At 37.3% G+C, this 18,514-nt stretch overlaps 2 protein-coding genes across 2 annotated transcripts; one reads left to right on the forward strand and one right to left on the reverse strand.

The window, feature by feature from the left end:
• Positions 1-5,815: 5,815 nt before the first annotated feature.
• On the reverse strand, positions 5,816-11,307 carry LOC105393999 (stress-induced-phosphoprotein 1). The gene is made up of 7 exons (XM_011565832.3): positions 11,113-11,307; positions 10,579-11,028; positions 9,761-10,220; positions 9,319-9,519; positions 8,705-8,901; positions 7,152-7,277; positions 5,816-6,625 (listed from the first exon to the last, which is right to left on the reverse strand). The coding sequence occupies exons 1-7, from the start codon at positions 11,119-11,121 to the stop codon at positions 6,446-6,448; spliced, it is 1,623 nt and encodes a 540-aa protein (XP_011564134.3). The 5' UTR covers positions 11,122-11,307; the 3' UTR covers positions 5,816-6,445.
• Positions 11,308-11,498: 191 nt separating this feature from the next.
• On the forward strand, positions 11,499-17,827 carry LOC105382167 (protein mothers against dpp). The gene is made up of 3 exons (XM_011552010.3): positions 11,499-11,970; positions 12,574-12,735; positions 13,228-17,827. The coding sequence occupies exons 1-3, from the start codon at positions 11,863-11,865 to the stop codon at positions 14,227-14,229; spliced, it is 1,272 nt and encodes a 423-aa protein (XP_011550312.1). The 5' UTR covers positions 11,499-11,862; the 3' UTR covers positions 14,230-17,827.
• Positions 17,828-18,514: the final 687 nt, after the last annotated feature.

Here is an 18,514-nt window from a genome sequence, read left to right on the forward strand (position 1 = left end):
ATTTTTCTTAATTAGGTACTTGTCAGTAAATGTAGAACCCACAAAAAAAACCGAATAGTGATGATAACAGTGGTGTTGTTGTCCTTTGTTTGAAATACTTAAGGCATGGTATTTTATTTAATGTGTATGGGTGTAATAATAAAATTGATTTTACTTGGGTAAGATTGATAGCAAGAGCCAATATCACGGTTATCATTGTACATAAAAAGTCACACAAAAGCAATATTTACATAGATTGTAATGTATACCTACCTACTGATTTAGAACCTAAACATGCAAATCATCCATCATGAAAACCTATTGATATGTAACTTGTACATTTAAAAGTAACATATAAACACATTGAAGGGACTTACTTTAAAACTGTGAGCACGGAACAAGTGATAAACAGTCCAAGAACAAAATATTATCACTTTTATTCAATGTTTTTGGACACTGCAAATGTTTTAAGTATCACTATCATATATCACTACAGAATTATTGCTTGATTTCATGATTTATGCTTATTTAGCAAACCCAGCAGGCACTATTACTATCCTAACAACAATTAATGAAACTTAACTACGTATTTAAGTCACATTCATTGTGATTATTTTCAAAACAACACGACAAACACCACCAAAACCGAAATAAATACTGAAGAAATTTTGCCAAAATCAGCTGATGTGACATTTGACACTGACACTAGTGGCTTGGTAGTGATGTGCTTGAAACGTTATAGAGTAAATAATATTAGGAACGCTTCTGTGGTATTTTTTTTCAATATCGCTTTTTTTGTTTAGTTACGTTTTGTAACTTGTAAATAAGAACTATAGGATTATCTTAGTATTGTAGTATGCACAGATCTAGCTACAAAAAATAAGGTGTAATGAGCTGTCAGAGATGTAAATTCAAATTCAAATCTTTATTGCATTCCATAATTAGTGTTACATAAGGTGTTAAAATAATAAACAAGCGATCATTATGGACCCGGGAGGGCACAGCAATTTTCTATTAAGAGAAGGAAGGAGGAGGACTTAGCATTTGCATAAATAAATTTAGTTAGATTAAATAATTTTATCTTATTAATATTATTATTATTTTAATTAATTTACTCTTATTAAATTCATTCTATTCGTAAATGTCACTCTAATTTGCATTGGTAAATAGCGTGAAATACTTACATACATAAAATTTACAGCAAATCTTCACAATTTATTTAATATCATAATTCATCATCGTCCAAATACTCGTTAATAGAATAGTAAGATTTCTGTAGTAGTAATTTTTTTAGTTTGTAAATGAAATTTTTTGTATTATTATTGCTTTTTAATGTTTCGGGTAATTTATTATATACTTTTACTGAAGAAATGTATACACTTGAAGAGTAGAGTTTCATTCGGCTAGGCGGTAAAATTAAATTATTTTTGTTGCGGCGCTGTTCATATTTTCTATTAAGATTGTCTCTTTTAGCATAGTATTCTGGGTAGTTCCGAACAAATTTGCATATTTCTAATATGTAAATACAAGGTAAGGTCAGTAATTCAAGTTTTTGGAAGTATGGTTTACAAGAGTCAGTTACTTTAATATTCATCATAATTCTTACGAGTTTTTTCTGGAGAGTAAAAAGGTCAGGTGCATCGGTGCTATTTCCCCATAGGATCATGCCATACATAAGCCACGCATATGCGTAAGCGTAGTAGGTTACTAGTGCAGTGTTTAAATCAGTTGTCTTTTTTATTTCTTGTAGGGCGTAGGAAAATCTGGAAAGTTTTTGTCTTATCTTTTGAATATGGGGTTTCCAATTTATGTTTGTATCTATGGTTATAAGTACCGAGAAGGGGGAATTCGTTTACTACTTTTAATTTTACACCGTTGAACGTGAAGCAAATTTCTAGTGGATCTTTTTGGTAGGGATGAAAGGTTATTAGTTTAGATTTTTCATAATTTATTTGTAGGTTATGATCATCCATCCAATCTTTTACTTTATTTAGGCCCACTTGCGTGGATCACAGGGTTAAAAATATAAACTCAGAGGTAACTAACTCAGGGTTAACTTTGTAAAATTTTAACCCGGACTTTTGATTGCGCTAATGGAAAATAACCCTGAGTTAGCTAACCCGACGTTTCTTTTTGCACTCTGTGAATCTATGTCCCGTTCCAGGCTGAAAGGGACCAAGTTTCTATTGCCGTAAAACACATTGTCTTCTATCTCGTTTTAACCTCACGTCTTTGGATAAAACTATCCCTCTCTATTTCCATTTTCGCAATCTGTCAGTAATTTGTATTTTGTTTACAAAGTGTCATATTTGTGATTTCCTTGTAGATATACATTACGAAAATTATAAAAAATTGAAAAGAAACGGCGGTAGCTCAGTCGGGTAAGCGCTCGCTTCTCACACAAAAGATGCGTGTTTGGATCCTAGCGCAGACATACCAATGAGTTCTTTGGAATTTAAGTACAATGTGTGGCAACTTACTCCCACACATTCTACTTACCACAAAACGTTCAAGAACCTTATCATAAGCAGCTCTCTTCAATCTAACCGTACCAGCAAGCAATACTCAACCAATAACAACAGCAAGTATTGATTTTATTGATTACATCGCGGTTGCAAGTTGTGCTTTAGATAACAGCAAAGATAGCCCTATAAAGAGCTGTTTCTGGAAACAAAGAGGGAGTTCCGGAAATAACTGTTCAGCAAGCTCAAGCAAGCAGCAGCAGCGACCACCACCGTCACCGCGGCAGCTCGGAGAGGAGAGCCTCCGACAGGGCAGAAAAGGAACGAGTCCCCGTGCATTCCCAACGCCACGAGTATTTAAGTTAGCACCGCGCGTATAAGTAGGCTTATCTTCTGTAAATAAATTATTATTATTCTGTCCACTCTGAGTATTATTTTCTACCTACTCTACACAATATCTCCAAAAATGTATACCATAGCTCTTACGGTGAAAAAAACATCGTGATCTAGATGTGTATCCTAAAGTGAATTGTACTCTTTCAAAAGCGGCGATACGGCTCGCGACCTATCACGTGAGTACAAAAATGTACAGCGAAAAGTGGGTGAGTCACCTCTGAGTAACTACATTACAGTCATAGTCGTGAGCATATATGTATGTAACCACACCATAGTGCTCTTAATTTCACAAGTGGGACCATTTGCTACTTTGCTAGATAGGGGAAAAATATAAGAATGATGAGTTAATCATCATAATCAAACATTTCCAACGAATACAAGAATATTGATAAAAACCTTTTCTTTTGACGTAAGCCGGGTTAGCGTCTTAACCCTCCAATATTGGGGGGTTAAATATTTAAGAGTTTATCCCAAGGTTAGCGCTCATATTTCAGCGATGCAAGACAAATTAATAATCTAACCCTCCTTATGTCAAATATCTCCGAGTTAATTCGCTAACCCAGGTCTGCGCAAGTGGACCTTAATATATTAGTAAGTTTGAATTTGAAATTTATTATTGTGTTGTCTTGGCATGAGGTAAGTAGAGATATATCGTCCGCAAACAAAACGCATGGTTCTTTCATGATTTTGGGAAGGTCGTTTATGTAAATCAGAAATAATAAGCATCCAATTACACTCCCTTGAGGTATAGATGCGTTGATATTAATGCCATCTGATCTAATACGTTTGATTAAACTAGTTGATGGGTCTGTATGTTCGATTTCAACGAATTGTTCTCTATTTTTAAGGTATGATGAAAGCCATTTATGCGCAAGTCCGCGTATTCCAATATCATATAGTTTATTTAATAAAATTGTATATTGAACCCTATCATATGCCTTGGTCATATCCAATAATAGCCCGACTGCATATTGCCTCTCATTTAATACGTTAAAGACTTCGTGCATATATTTATATACCGCCAGAGTAGTAGATCGGTTTTTGCGGAAGCCATTTTGGGATACATCGAAAATGTTATATTTTTCACAAAAGGCGTAGACTCGGTTGGACATAGCTTTTTCAAATATTTTGGAGGCTGTGGGTAGGACGGCAATTGGGCGGTAATAGTTAGGATCGGTCTTACATTTTTTCTTGTGTATAGGTAGTATTATACCTTTTTTTAGCAGGTCCGGAAGTGCTCCTTCTTTGAATGATTGATTTATTAATAAGAAAAATGGTAGAGTAAATTCATCAGCGCATTGCCTATATAAGGAGGGGGGAAACTCGTCTATACCGTAACTATTTTTATTTTTTAAATTTCTTATTATTTTATTTATTTCGTGGTGGTTGGCTGGATCAATAAAGATAGAGTTTTTTGTCGGGTTGAGCACCGGGCGCCCACTTGGGATATATGGGTCAGAGCTTCTGATGTAGCAAGTAACTAATCGAGCAGTGAATATCGACTCAAAATTGTATGGCGCGGAGCTAGTGCACTACGTATACCGCCAGGTGGCGACTGTGCCGCGCCCATAGATAATAATATATAGGGAAACTAGCTTTTGCCCGCGGCTTCGCTCGGGACAAATCCGGGGTAAGAGTAGTGGGGTATTTTTGGAAATATGAAGTCTTGACAGTTAAGAACTACAGTATTGTGCAAATTAATGTGAACACGAGTGAAAATTTGAAAAAAATACATTTATTGGCTCAAAAATAAAAAAACTGATTTATATTAATACAATTTAAGTTATTTTAATAGAAAATGTGTCCTCCCTGGATTTTATAACTTCTTCAACACGTTTTGGCATAGAATCGACATGATTTTAACAGTTTTCTGATATTTACTGGTCTAAAAAATTTGTATGGATTACAGCCTCAATCATTTTAGTTTTTCTTGTGCAATCCGTTTTACGAAGTCTAACTTTGACGATGGCCCACTTATTTTCAATGGGATTAAGTGCCGGTGAGTTCTCTGGCCATCCAAAGGCATGATATCTTGTTGTCCTTGAAATATTTAAGCATAATCTTGGACACGCGGAATGGGGGCGAAATTTGTTGAAAAACTTATTGAGCGTTAGCATCAACTTTTCTTAGTTTGGGGCTGTTTTTCTTATATAGGTACCTGATGACTTGTGCCCGTCGAAGGGATGATGGACTCGCTAAAATACAGTGACTTGCAAGAACGGAGATTAGAAGTTGAACTAAGAAAATTTGATGATAACGGTCAATAAGTTTTTCAACAAAATTTGCCTCCATTCCGCGTGTCCAAGATTATGCTTAAATATTTCAAGGACAACAAGATATCATGCCTTTGGATGGCCAGAGAACTCACCGGCACTTAATCCCATTGAAAATAAGTGGGCCATCGTCAAAGTTAGACTTCGTAAAACGGATTGCACAAGAAAAACTAAAATGATTGAGGCTGTAATCCATACAAGTTTTTTAGACCAGTAAATATCAGAAAACTGTTAAAATCATATCGATTCTATGCCAAAACGTGTTGAAGAAGTTATAAAAGCCAGGGAGGACACATTTTCTATTAAAATAACTTAAATTGTATTAATATAAATCAGTTTTTTTATTTTAGAGCCAATAAATGTATTTTTTTCAAATTTTCACTCGTGTTCACATTAATTTGCACAATACTGTATGTTTTCTATTTTACCCCGTTAGGGGTAGACTTTCCAAAAAATGCTAGTGGACACCTTCACTGTGTAAAGTATCCATCTGTAAAATTCGAAGTTTCCAGGTTTAGCGGTTAACCAGTCGGTATTTCTTTCCACAGCATCATACCCATTTCTCGTCTCCATCCTAAATCCAAAATTTGAAGATCTTAACTTTAAAACTGAAGGATTTTATGCAATAAACCCCAATAAGTACCTACAGTCACACCTCCTAGCATGAGTTTTTATGGTCCTTACTTATAGTAAAATAAAAACCGATTTGCCTACATAATTCTTTATTGAATAAATTACAAAATCCGCATGTAATTTTATAGGCAGTATACATTAGCGTAAGTATATTTTGTTTATATGCTAACAAGAAAACGTAAACGGTATTGTATATATTGTAAAAATAAGTGCACCTACATTATCTTATTTTGGGAGTACTGGAATGGTCTAAGGCTTAAAGATGATGAATTATGAAAACAAATTACAAATCACAGGGCGATATTTCAATTAAACAGGTAGGCAAACTTCATGTAGTGGGTGAAAAACAGTAGCAGATCGGATATATCTTAAAATAGATAAACAGCTGTCTGATAGACCACCAACATTACAATAATAATAATAAAAAGTTTGAAATAGTATGCAATCTTTAGTGAATTTAAAACTTTAAAATCCAGTGTTGCCATACGAGAAAAATACACCAAAGCGGTAGACTCCACTTAAGTTCGCACACATCCAACCTATTTGCGACAATCCTACAAGCTAAAAGGCTGACACACGGCCTCATTCTTAAAACAATTTTAAATTTAGAACTGTCAACTACACCTCAGACCAAGCAATCGCTCCCGTCTTAAAACGAAATTTGACAGTTCTAAATTTAAATCTTTCTCTTGCGCGGAGGTTTTAATGTATAGCGATGAGGCCAGACTCGAGCAGTTTCTGTATCTTGGCGGCCACCTCCGGGTTCTTGAGGTGATCCTGCAGAGCGTGGGGGTCCTGCTGCATCTGCTCGAGGATGCAGCGCATGGCGGGGTCGCGCAGGATCTGCTGCACCTCGGGGTCCGCCATGGCGCGCTTGCGGACCTGGAATAATAGTATGTCAATATGATGTAACACTCTTATGTCTTTGGCCCCGCGGCACGGGTTAGTTATCAACGTCGACAAACTCGTTGCACAAATCACAGCGACGTATTTTATGGAGAATCGCGATACAGTGACGTTTATTTACGTCGATAGTGAGTAGTTTATGTCATAGTCTATACGAAGCTAACACTGGCTGCCAATACGATTCATTTGGTTGAACATATTTTTAATATTAGTGAAACAGATTTTCAAACCAAGCCAGCATCACTGGCTAACTCTTCTTTGATAGAGACGAGACGATAACAGCTGTTCTGTAAACGGTACGCCAAGACTATCCATCCATCTACAACACACTATCTACAGCCGAGCCGTAGCAGCAAAACTTCCTATCTCTATCAATTTTATCGACAGCTAAATGCTCTTTACACCTCTAATTGTAGTGTTGTTTGTTGTATATTTTTACTTTGTGAGTGTAATTTTGGTATGGAAATAAAGAATTACTATACTTAAAAATAAGTGGTCATACCTCTTCAGGGTTGGAGTGCAGTTGCGTGGAGCAGGCACGGTATCCATCCACTGCCTCGGCGTTGCTCGGGTCCAGCTCGAGAGCCTTCTGGTAGGCCGTCAGAGCCTTCGAGTGCTGCTGCATACCCTGCGGATTGAAGCGAGAGGTTTATTAGTGCCTTTGCTAGAGATAATTAGTAGAAATGCATCGTGAGGAAAACTGCACGTCTAGATTCTATAAAGTGCATTGTACTCATTCGGAATATGTATAATAACGGAAATATGGCTCGAAACATATCACGTGTAGCAAATGTACAGCGAAAAGCGGGTGTTTCACTTGCAAGTCACCTTTGACTACCCCTTCGGGCATTAAAGTCGTGGGCATATGGATGTATGTACCTATGTGATGTATGTTATTAGTGCCTGGTAGTGGCTGGGTGACGATGGTTGAAGACTAGCCTTACAAGAAATTAGAAATGTGAAACAAATTTCATCATAGACTGTAAGAGTCAATGAATTATCCAGCTTATATCCAATAGAATCAGGAATACCACAAGGTAGTGTGCTTGGTCCCGTGCTATATATACTGTTCACGTCAGACCTCCCTACGACAGAAGAAACAGTGGCAGGTACATTTGCTGATGACACAGCTTATCTTGCTAGCCACAAAGATCCAGAAATTGCATCACAGAACCTGCAAACTGCCTCTATAAAATGGAAAAATGGTGCAACAAATGGAGAATCAAGGCTAACGAATCCAAGTCTGTACATGTAACATTCACTCTCAGACGAGAAACTTGCCCCACTGTCTACCTGAATGCGCAACCCATACCAAAAGCAGAAGATGCAAAATATCTAGGAATGCATCTAGACAGACGACTCACCTGGAGAAAACACATCTGGACAAAACGAAAGCAACTTGACTGCAGATTGAGATCCATGGACTGGCTAATAGGACGCTGGTCACAATTATCAGCAGAATGTAAAATTCTGGTCTATAAGGCCATTATTAAACCCATATGGACCTATGGTATCCAATTATGGGGAACAGCATGTAAGTCCAACATTGCCATCCTTGAGCGGTTTCAGACAAAAACATTGAGACGGATACTTGGGATACCATGGCATATAGCAAACAATCTCATGTATATGGACTTAAAGATACCTACAGTGGCAGAAGAAATAAAGAAAGCCAGCCTGACCTATCAGTCACGACTTTTCCATCACCCTAATGAGCTCGCATCAGCACTGCTAACAGATAATGCGCCGAAATTTACACGACTTAAGAAAAAGAACATACTTGAACTGAAATTATAGTGGAACCTTCCCATGAATGGTAACAAAAAAGGAGGATGGAGGTCAATGGGCCTCACTCTGCTACTACAACAACCCAAGGAGATACAAAGTAGAGAAAGAGATTGCTTATTATAGCCCACTGCTATAGATTGCAATGATGCAAACAAATGAAAAGTGAAAAAAAAAAAAAAAAAAAAAAAAAAATAACTGTAAGAGTCAATAATGGTCATAGCAATAAATACAGAAATAGGTATTTAAAATAATATTCCTAATCCTCACCTGCAAGATCTTGCCCTTCCGGATCCACCCCTTGATGAACTTGGGGTCGAGCTTGCAGCACTGGTCACAGTCCTTCAGCCCGAGGTCGAACGCAGCCAGCTTGGTGTAGCAAGCGGCCCGGTTCGAGTACAGCTTGGGGTCGTCAGGGTTGCGCATGATCGCCTCTGTGTAGTGCTTCACCGCTGTGCTGTAGTCTCCTATGGGATTATAAAGTGTGCGTGAGCAGGAATGTTTGTAAATTGATTTCTTATTGGATTGGTGTGAAGATGACCTTTTCACGGGTCACTGAAAAGGATTTGCAAACCAAATCGGATTTTAATGGGGGTTGGGTTTTACGAAAATTGCGCAACTGCTCAGTAAAAGCCCTGAACATAAGTGGTAAAATAAGCAACTGTTTGGAAAATTTATAGTTCCTATGTAAATTATGTACAAATCCAGCTGTTTGGGTTAGCTTTGCTTCACCTTAAAAAGCCAGAAAGCCTATGAGTCCAATCCAGTGCGTCAGCGTCCTAAATTTCATTAAAATCTGGTCAGTAGTTTTTACGTGAAAGATTAACCAACATTGAAACAAACTTTCACATTTATAGAATTTGTAGTATAGGAAGTAAGATTACCCTTTTTAAAGTACTCGTTGCCCAATTCCTTCTCTTGCTCAGCCTTCACAGGGTCGACATAAGCTTTTTTCTCTTCTTCTGCAATCTTTCTGTCAACTTCGCTCAGCAAAGTTTTGATCTCTGGTGTGCGGTGCTCTGACATTGACTTCTCAAAGTATGTTTTGGCTAACTTCCACTGCTCCATCTTTTTGTATGCATTACCTGAAAAACAGGCACTGATTAAACTACTTTTCAATAAAATTACAGGAAAAATTTTGTTTTAAATAAACAGATAAATATTTTTAAAAACAACTATAACCGCCACTTCCATGGAAAATAGTCAAGGTAATCTAAAACCACATCCTTTGGCAACAATCCCCAATAGATAAAGATTTTTTTTTAACTGATTACTTCACAAATTGAGTCTCTGCTCCACTATCCATCTATGTTGTTGTAAACTTACCCATTCTGCAAAAAGCTTTGGCTATTAATTTGAAGTCGGCACGGTTCTCTCTTCCAATTTCAATTCCCTTTTCACATTCCTTTATACATTTCTCATATTCTTTCATTTCAAAGTACACGGCTGCCATGTTGGTGTAGAAGGTGATATCGGTGGGGTCATGCTCTACAGCTTTTTGATAATGTTTAATTGCCGTTTCAAATTCTTTCTTTTTGTATGAATTGTTTCCTAATTCTTTCTCCTGCAAGGCCAGTCTTCTGTTCTCTGGTAAATCCTCCTGTTTGGGTTTAGGCGGTTCCTCTGGCTTTGGTGGGGGACTTGACTTCTTCTCAGGGGCTGGTGGGTCTACATCCATGCTTTCGTTTAATCCATCAAATCCGAGCATGACACTAAGAGTGGTGAGTGCTCTTTTGTCTTGAAGCTTGCCCATGTTGACACCTCCAAATGGATTGAACGCCATCTCCTATAAATATTTAAAAGTGTTGTAAAATTGAAAGTTAAAGTTTAGTGGCTTTGTGTAACTCATAATAGATATGATATCACATTAGTCAGTTCTAAAAATCTAAAATGGTAAAGTAAGCCTAAAAATGGTGATATATGAGGTAATGGGAAGTATTTTCTTCTTTGTTGATCCATATTCTCAACACCTATTGTACTTTATCACCTATTGTAATTTTTTTGTTTTACATTTCAATTGAAGTTTTATGATTTTGTAAGTATTGATCAACAATAATTTTGAATTAAACACAACAATGACTGAGCCTTGGCCTATAAAACTGCAGCCTATCTATCTAGTTATGCTTACAGCTAAACTAACTTACCTCAACCATTTTGACATACTCGGGGTCATTTAGCCACTCCCTAGTCTGAGGGTGGTTCCTGAGCTTCTCCATAAGTTGAGCAGCCTTCAGCTTGGCTTCAGCAGCCTGGTTCTTCACCTGCGACAGGCCCTCAGCCAGTTGCGCGTTGTTGGGTTCTAACTCTAGCCCTTTCTGGTAGGTTGCTATGGCTTCATCAAACTTGCCCATGTATGCTAATGCACTGCCTTTCCTGGAATAACCTTTGCTCCAAGTTGGGTTAAGTTCTACGGTTTTTATAGCATCTTCTAAGGCAGCGGCGTAGTTCTCGGCTTTAGCATGCGCCGCAGAGCGGTTACTGTAGAGTACATGGTTGGAAGGGTCCAAGGCGATGGCCTCGGTGTAGTGCTTCACTGCGGTCTCGAAGTCTTCAGAAGACAACGCCGCATTACCCAATTCCTTCAGCTTGTTAACCTACAATTATACAGACATCGTGAAGAACAGTAATTAAAATAAAAATATCGGTGCGGTCTACCGGAATAACCTATAATCACTTACCTGATCCATTTTTATTTAAAATTGTACTACAATAGTGATTATTACTGGTTCACGGTACGAGAGCACTGGTTTTCCTTGATGAAACACTTGAGCACTTTCTCTTTTGATCCTTATTTCCGTGAAAATTCAGTTAATTTCTAGGAAGTTCGAATTCTTTCTTCGAACAAAAGCTCTTGGAACAAGTCAAGAATGATTTGACATTTCTAAATTCGAGAAAATTCCCCGTTTTGACGTACAAATTTATTTTAAAACTCAGAATAATGAATATTTTGTACTACTGTCCGCTGCACTGCCATTACTCGATTTCGATTTTGCGAGAGGGAGAAACTCGTGCTAGGAACTAGGAACCAAGTTCAACAGTCCACAGACCATTATTGTATTTTTAAGCGTGGCAACATAGTTAGTGACAGCGAAAAAAAGTTAATGGAAGCGCTTGAAGTGTAGAGTTTTGCTAAATAATTTTCTGTAAAAACATTTTCAATTCATCGCGATATTTCGCAATAAAATAGTTTTTTTATTTGTTCAAAGACGCTACAACATCTAACAAGGACAACTAAAACTTCTACGGCGATCAGTGTTGGTTTAAAGTGGACGCTTGCAATTAGTTGATTGGAGTAGTTGTGTGGGGAATACCAAATGTATTGGTTGCACATCGATGGTGGATTAGGCATTTCCGCGGTGTAATTGGTTGGTGCCGCGGTCTTAGTGACTCATACTCGCGTGTGTACAGTCCGCCGCGGGCCTGTAACCATGGACACGGACGATGGAGAGTCCTCGAGCAGTGGGCCTATGTCCAGCCTCAACAGTCTCTTTTCATTCACAAGTCCTGCGGTCAAGAAGCTTCTGGGATGGAAGCAGGTAAGCCGTCATAACAGTCATAAGCCTGAGGATATGCTCTGATTCATGAGTGGTTTCTAGAACTATAGGGGAATTCATAGTTTTGAATAGTAGACAATGCTAGGTTGGATGTTTGTGTATCTAGTAGAAGTAGGATGTGATTATTTTATGATTTTGCTAAAATGCTGTCTAAGCATTCATTTAGGTTTGTGTAAACATCAGATGATACACAGCAATAGATTATATATGTAGACATACACAAACATTAAGATATTTTAATTGCCATGAGCATATTGATTGATGCAACAGTCTCTGAATTAATTGCAAGGGCCTCTTTACATTTATGGTGCTAAATTATTCTTGTGTTGTACATCCCATGCATTTTCTGTTTCATGCAAGTAAGTAATATATGAATGTATTAGACTGCTAAGCAGTAAGGCAAGTAATCTATGTGTGTATGAAAATAAACAAACTTATTCTTGAGCTTTATCAAAAATTCTGATGAACAGCAGAATCAATCAAAGAGAATCAGCAGAAAGATCAAGGTACATCTCTACCACTATGGCTGAAAAGAGATCCATAGACCACATAATGTTTCAAGCATCACAATTCCTCAATTTCCAGGGTGATGAAGAAGAGAAATGGGCGGAGAAGGCGGTGGACAGTCTGGTGAAGAAGCTGAAGAAGAGGAAGGGGGCTATAGAGGAACTGGAGCGAGCCCTGTCCTGCCCCGGGACTCCCTCCAAGTGTGTCACTATACCAAGGTCACTTGATGGGAGATTACAGGTGATTTATCTTCATTAATCCTTGTTCATCCAATACATACTGGGTGCATCTATCTATCTAGGTAGCGGTAACAAAGCTTGGTAGCTTATTCAGGTAAGCTCCTGCTTCTCACACCAGAGATGCTGGTTTGAATCCCAGCCCTGACACATACCAATTGTACTTTTTAATACAATGCTTACCATCTCTCTTATGGTGAAGGAAAACATTGTGAGGAATCCTGCATATCTAGATTTAGCACATGTAGATTTGTGAACCCACCAAGCAGACCAGTGGTTGAAAATGATCCAAGTTTAGGAAGGCAGTTTAGACCTTGGAGATGCGTACCTACGACCTACACCCTTACAAAGAAATATATAGAGAATAGAATAGAAATATATATGTATAGATAAACTCTCCTCATATGGTTACTGATTTTCCTTAAGAGCTTAGCTGGTTCAACTGAAACCTGCAGTATAATTATGTAGATTTCATGTTGAAACTCCCAATTTCCAGGTATCCCACCGCAAGGGTCTCCCGCACGTGATCTACTGCCGCGTGTGGCGCTGGCCCGACCTGCAGAGCCACCACGAGCTGAAGCCACTCGAGATCTGCCAGTACCCCTTCAGCGCCAAGCAGAAAGAGGTCTGCATCAACCCATACCACTACAAGCGAGTGGAGAGCCCGGTGCTCCCACCCGTGTTAGTTCCAAGACACTCTGAGTTCGCTCCGGGACATTCTCTGCTCCCATTCCAAAGGACCACTGAGCCGGCCATGCCTCACAATGTTTCCTACTCTGGCTCGGGCTTCCCTCCATCGGCTAGCTCGGAGCTGCCGGACACGCCTCCCCCGGCCTACTCCCCGCCTTCAGAGGACACAGACCTGCCTCCCGGAGAGGTGGCACCAGTTTCCTACCAGGAGCCGCTCTACTGGGCCTCGGTGGCCTACTACGAGCTGAACTGCCGCGTGGGCGAGGTGTTCCACTGCAACTCGCACTCGGTCGTCGTGGACGGGTTCACTGACCCGTCGAACAACAGCGACAGATTCTGCCTCGGCCAGCTGAGCAACGTGAACAGGAATTCCACTATAGAGAATACGCGTCGCCACATCGGCAAAGGCGTGCATTTGTACTACGTGGGCGGGGAGGTGTATGCTGAGTGTTTGTCGGACGCGGCGATATTCGTGCAGAGCCGCAACTGCAATCACCACCATGGTTTCCACCCGTCGACGGTCTGCAAGATCCCGCCGGGCTGCTCGCTCAAGATATTCAACAACCGCGAGTTCGCTCAGCTACTGTCGCAGAGCGTGAACCACGGCTTCGAAGCCGTTTACGAGCTGACTAAGATGTGCACTATTCGTATGTCGTTCGTGAAGGGCTGGGGTGCCGAGTACCACCGCCAGGACGTCACGTCCACGCCGTGTTGGATCGAGATACACCTCCACGGCCCCCTGCAGTGGCTAGACAAGGTTCTCACTCAGATGGGCTCCCCACACAACGCCATCTCCTCGGTATCTTAGCCGCAACGCCATAAAACTCTCCCACCGGTTTTCTTATTGGCTGTCTACAGACTTTCCGTTGCCATATCCGTTTTCCCTATACTTAATCGGGCTAATATCAGACCACATTGAATCTACGGTCGAAATACAAAATTGGTAGCCTGGTTGAGGGTTAAGTAAAGTTTAAACGTATCAGAATAGCTCCATGATATAAAATTTTTGGACATGTCTGTAGAAACCATGAACGTAATAGCATTTTAAAAAATCCGCATAGCTATAATATTATTTTCAATATATTCAGCTCAAGTAAGTGTCCAAATTGCAAAATGAAGACGTTTTTAAGTGTAATTATTCTTATAATTAAAGACATAATTTGTAAGGAAATTATTATACTCGTAATTGTTTATGACAAGCTAAAGATATTAATGTAATTCGATATAAAATTATATTAGTTATTTTTGTGAACGTGGCTAGTTTTATGTATATCGTTCACATTTAGGGGGGAAATTGGGTACTGTATGCTTTTGTTTTTATATTTTTATTAATTTTATAGTAAATGCCATTTGCAGCACAAAATCTATCTTTGTTAGGTTTTAAGAGTAAGCGACAAGGTAAATGATGTTATTCGATTTAGTTAGAATATTAAATCGGTACAATAATAGTATATCTTTTTTTAAATCTATACTCACGCCGGATGTGTGGCCTTTTGTAATTGAAATCTAAAGTTAAGTTTGATGAAATGTAATATAAAACCATTACCGAGGTCAGAGTACTAAAGATCTCCCGATCTTTTAAAGATCTCCAAAAACTTATCTATCTTAACATTTGCGCCAATCCATGTCGCATATCATCTGCAATATATGTCATTTTGCCCTCTAATTAAAGTTGTACAGTTCCGTCAAACAACTTCATAGTTCTGAAGTTGGCAGCGGTTACACTTGTACCTTGCCAACCTACCCACCTATTGCGGCCCCTAGACGATCAATTATATTGCGCAATATTGTCAATTTTGCAATATAATTCTTCGTCTAGGGTTAATATTCAAGATTGCGCAATCGTCATTTGGATTCAAAACTTATTGCACAATAAATATATTGTACATTATTATTGTAGGTCTAGGGTCCGCCTAAAAGATGGTCAATTATTTTGACAAAGTACAAAAAACGACGCTGCCAACTTCAGAACTATCAAGTTGTTGAACCAAACTGTAGAAGTGCCTCAACTTTTAAAAATGCCGGTATTCCACATGCAATACGGCGCCCCTAGCGGTCACTATGATAAAACAGATGATATATGCAGTTTAGCGAAAGAAAATAAAAAAACCTATAGCAAGATTATTAAGTACCGAAAGCGGTTATTTTACTGCAAAAATGGTATGGCTATAGTCTGTAAGATCATGAAGAATGTTCTGTATAGCCACATTTCCGTATAAAAATAGTTTTTAAGGGTGTATGTGTTTTTTATAGGCCTTAAAGTGTACAAAACGTAAAATAATCTATTTGTAAAAAAAAACTGTGCCATTACTAACATGTACACAGAGTCAAAAAAGTCTTAAAAATTACGTTTATTTTATGCATTTTGTTTATATTTTTACGGACACGACGGTAGTTTAAAAACTTGTTGTAATTCGGCTGATAGAGAAATTGAGATGTGTAAAATGAATAAAATATTGAAACGGGACAAATAGTTTACAGGAAAGAAAATTGATCTCAGAATAATGTAAATTTCTCTAGTTCCTTAAAATGAAAAATGTAACTTTGTCCCGCGCCTTAACACAGTGTGCAATTGTTCAGATTATATGTAACATGTTGCCTTAACTATATTATATAAAATATACTTTTATATATTGTCATCGATTATACTATATTTCGCTTGTGCATGATATTATATACCCAACCAAAAATATCTTAATGGTATTTCCACCATAAGAAGTTTATATTTAAATGTTATAAACCTAATAAAATCGCGTCGCTGTTTTAAATGAATATATTATTAGTTCAAAGAGTGCCTAAACAAAAATCAATCACCGTCCTAGATTTGCCATTAAAAGTACATTTTTGTAATGTATTCCCATGTTGTATTATGTATACAAAATGACATAATTTATATTATATTCTATGGTCATTCGAGATATGAATATGAACATAAACATTAATACCATTTAACCCAATTGTTACGACTTGACTTACTATAATATTTAGTTACGGATTTATATACTTTAACTATTTGTTTTTTAAGTGCATTTTACAATATGACTAAAGAAACATTGATATGACATAATTAATTAACTATATAGTAGCTTATATACAAATATGTAATAACATATTGCAAAAATGTAGTATATTGTTATCACCGAGGGGCAGTCAAAATAGAGGGCTCACATAGGTATGTACATAAGGTACATTGCATAAAATATTAGCAAATGGCCCACTCTGTATTGATAAAATGACTATTTAATATAATACGTCAAGAACTCATTATTAATTGTGTCTTAATAACACCATCAATGCCTTAAGTTGTAATCGTATTTTTGCTAATCATAATAAATATTAAAGTTGAATTTTATGACTATATGATACACATTAATTTGATGTTAGTGTAGGTAGAGTTTGTTGTGGATATTTCGTGGCTATTTTTATGAGACAAGGGTGGGTATATATTTTGCTACAAGAGAACTAAATGGTTACTCGCAAAAATAGCCACCGTGTCATAGCAATATGCATTTTATTTCAAAATATACTGTGAATATTAATATTGTATGAAAATCTAATTGAGCTGTCCAGAGTATGGTTGTAAAAGCAACTTTCTGTCACCGTTTGTAAGTTGCAAATAGATTGTGCATAATTACATAACTAGAGCTGCATATTATTATGGAGTTGTATAATTATGTGAAATAGTAAAGAAATGTAAATATTCGAGTGAATTGCCCAGGGGTGGTGTATGTACCTACTGCGTGAAATTGTGTTTTTCGTGTACTAAGTGTTGGATTTGATAGCGTTTTGAAATTAACGAATCGGTGCCATTTTGTTTTTTGTTGTTTAAAATAAACTGAAATTTTTGGAAAGATTATGGACGGAGTAGAAAGGTAACTGTTTATTTGATCAGACTTTTTCAGTTAGAAAATATATTTTGTAATAAAAACCAATATTATGTCCTGTTGCCGTTAATATTATGTTATTATAATTTGTATTGAATATTGGGGTGAGGTTTATCAAATCCGATGTTTTCAGTCATGTTTGAGATATGTGTTGTATCGTCGTGTATTATGGCTTTAAATTTCATTTAAGCGTGGGCTATAAACATATTTTCATGGAAAAATACATAGTTACTAACCGTGCATGTGCTTTTGATAGCATATTTACTGTGATTATTTCGGCAAAATTAATATAAAAATACTTAATTATGATTCATAAAGATTTGGATTACTTTTATATATGGATTGAAAAGTTATCTAGGTATTTAAAAGACCCCATAAAATCATTTAAAATCCATCTAAGGAAACAATAAAATTACCTAGCCTTATTACAAGTAAAGTTAGCATTAAGTGTAGATGCCATGATTCATGTAACATTATGATTTTTCCCTCCTTATTAGCGATTAATAAAGTTTCTTTAATTGATAACTTTTTTTATTTATCAAATTTTCCACTACGAGAGAGCTATTCACCATAAAAAATATGACAGCGAAGAACATTCAAAATAAGTACATATACCTAAACAGTAGGTCTTATAGTTATCGTGACTGTTGTGTTGTGCGGAGGTTCGATTCTGAAACTAGCGGACTTTTTAAAATTCAGTTTAGATCATAGACTTAGTATATACTAGCGTATAGACGAACTGACAGCTCGATAAAACGTGACCAATTTTGATTTTTCAGTGTGTGCATTAGCTAGTGATGTACCTTTCTTTACTTTGGAGGACCATCGATAAGTTATTGAAGTTCGATGTTCGAGCCTTGGATTCCATAGACTGTTGTTGTCCAGATTATAATTTTGACATAGTGTAAAAAAATGCATAAATAAAAATAAAAACACTTTTTTCATCGCTACTTATTTTATTGACTTATCTTAGATATATCAGCTGTCTGACCCATATTACAGGCTTTGCCTCGGATGGCCGTGTCTAAGATGTTCCCACATATTTATTTATTTAACTGGTTCATTACAGTTTCGTTTCCTAAATTATGAAGTTTACATTCAGTCTTAAGTCGAATTGCTGCAAATGGTAGAGTTCTTCTTTGGACAACTTATTTCAACCACTTTCGGCTTATTATAATATCTATAGAGGGAATCTGTTGGACAAATTAT

The sequence above is a fragment of the Plutella xylostella genome, chromosome 12 (genome assembly GCF_932276165.1).
Source record: "Plutella xylostella chromosome 12, ilPluXylo3.1, whole genome shotgun sequence".
Classification (NCBI taxonomy): Eukaryota; Metazoa; Arthropoda; class Insecta; order Lepidoptera; family Plutellidae; genus Plutella; species Plutella xylostella.

Bases quoted from the DNA above. Each gene is read 5' to 3' on its own strand.
- LOC105393999 (XM_011565832.3), bottom strand. The intron at 8,902-9,318 runs GTAATCTTACTT...ATAATCCCATAG, and splicing joins CAACGAGTACTTTAAAAAGG to GAGACTACAGCACAGCGGTG. The intron at 6,626-7,151 runs GTATGACCACTT...CTATTATTCCAG, and splicing joins TGCACTCCAACCCTGAAGAG to GTCCGCAAGCGCGCCATGGC.
- LOC105382167 (XM_011552010.3), top strand. From the start codon at position 11,863: ATGGACACGGACGATGGAGAGTCCTCGAGCAGTGGGCCTATGTCCAGC. The intron at 11,971-12,573 runs GTAAGCCGTCAT...CTCAATTTCCAG, and splicing joins AGCTTCTGGGATGGAAGCAG to GGTGATGAAGAAGAGAAATG. The intron at 12,736-13,227 runs GTGATTTATCTT...CCCAATTTCCAG, and splicing joins CACTTGATGGGAGATTACAG to GTATCCCACCGCAAGGGTCT.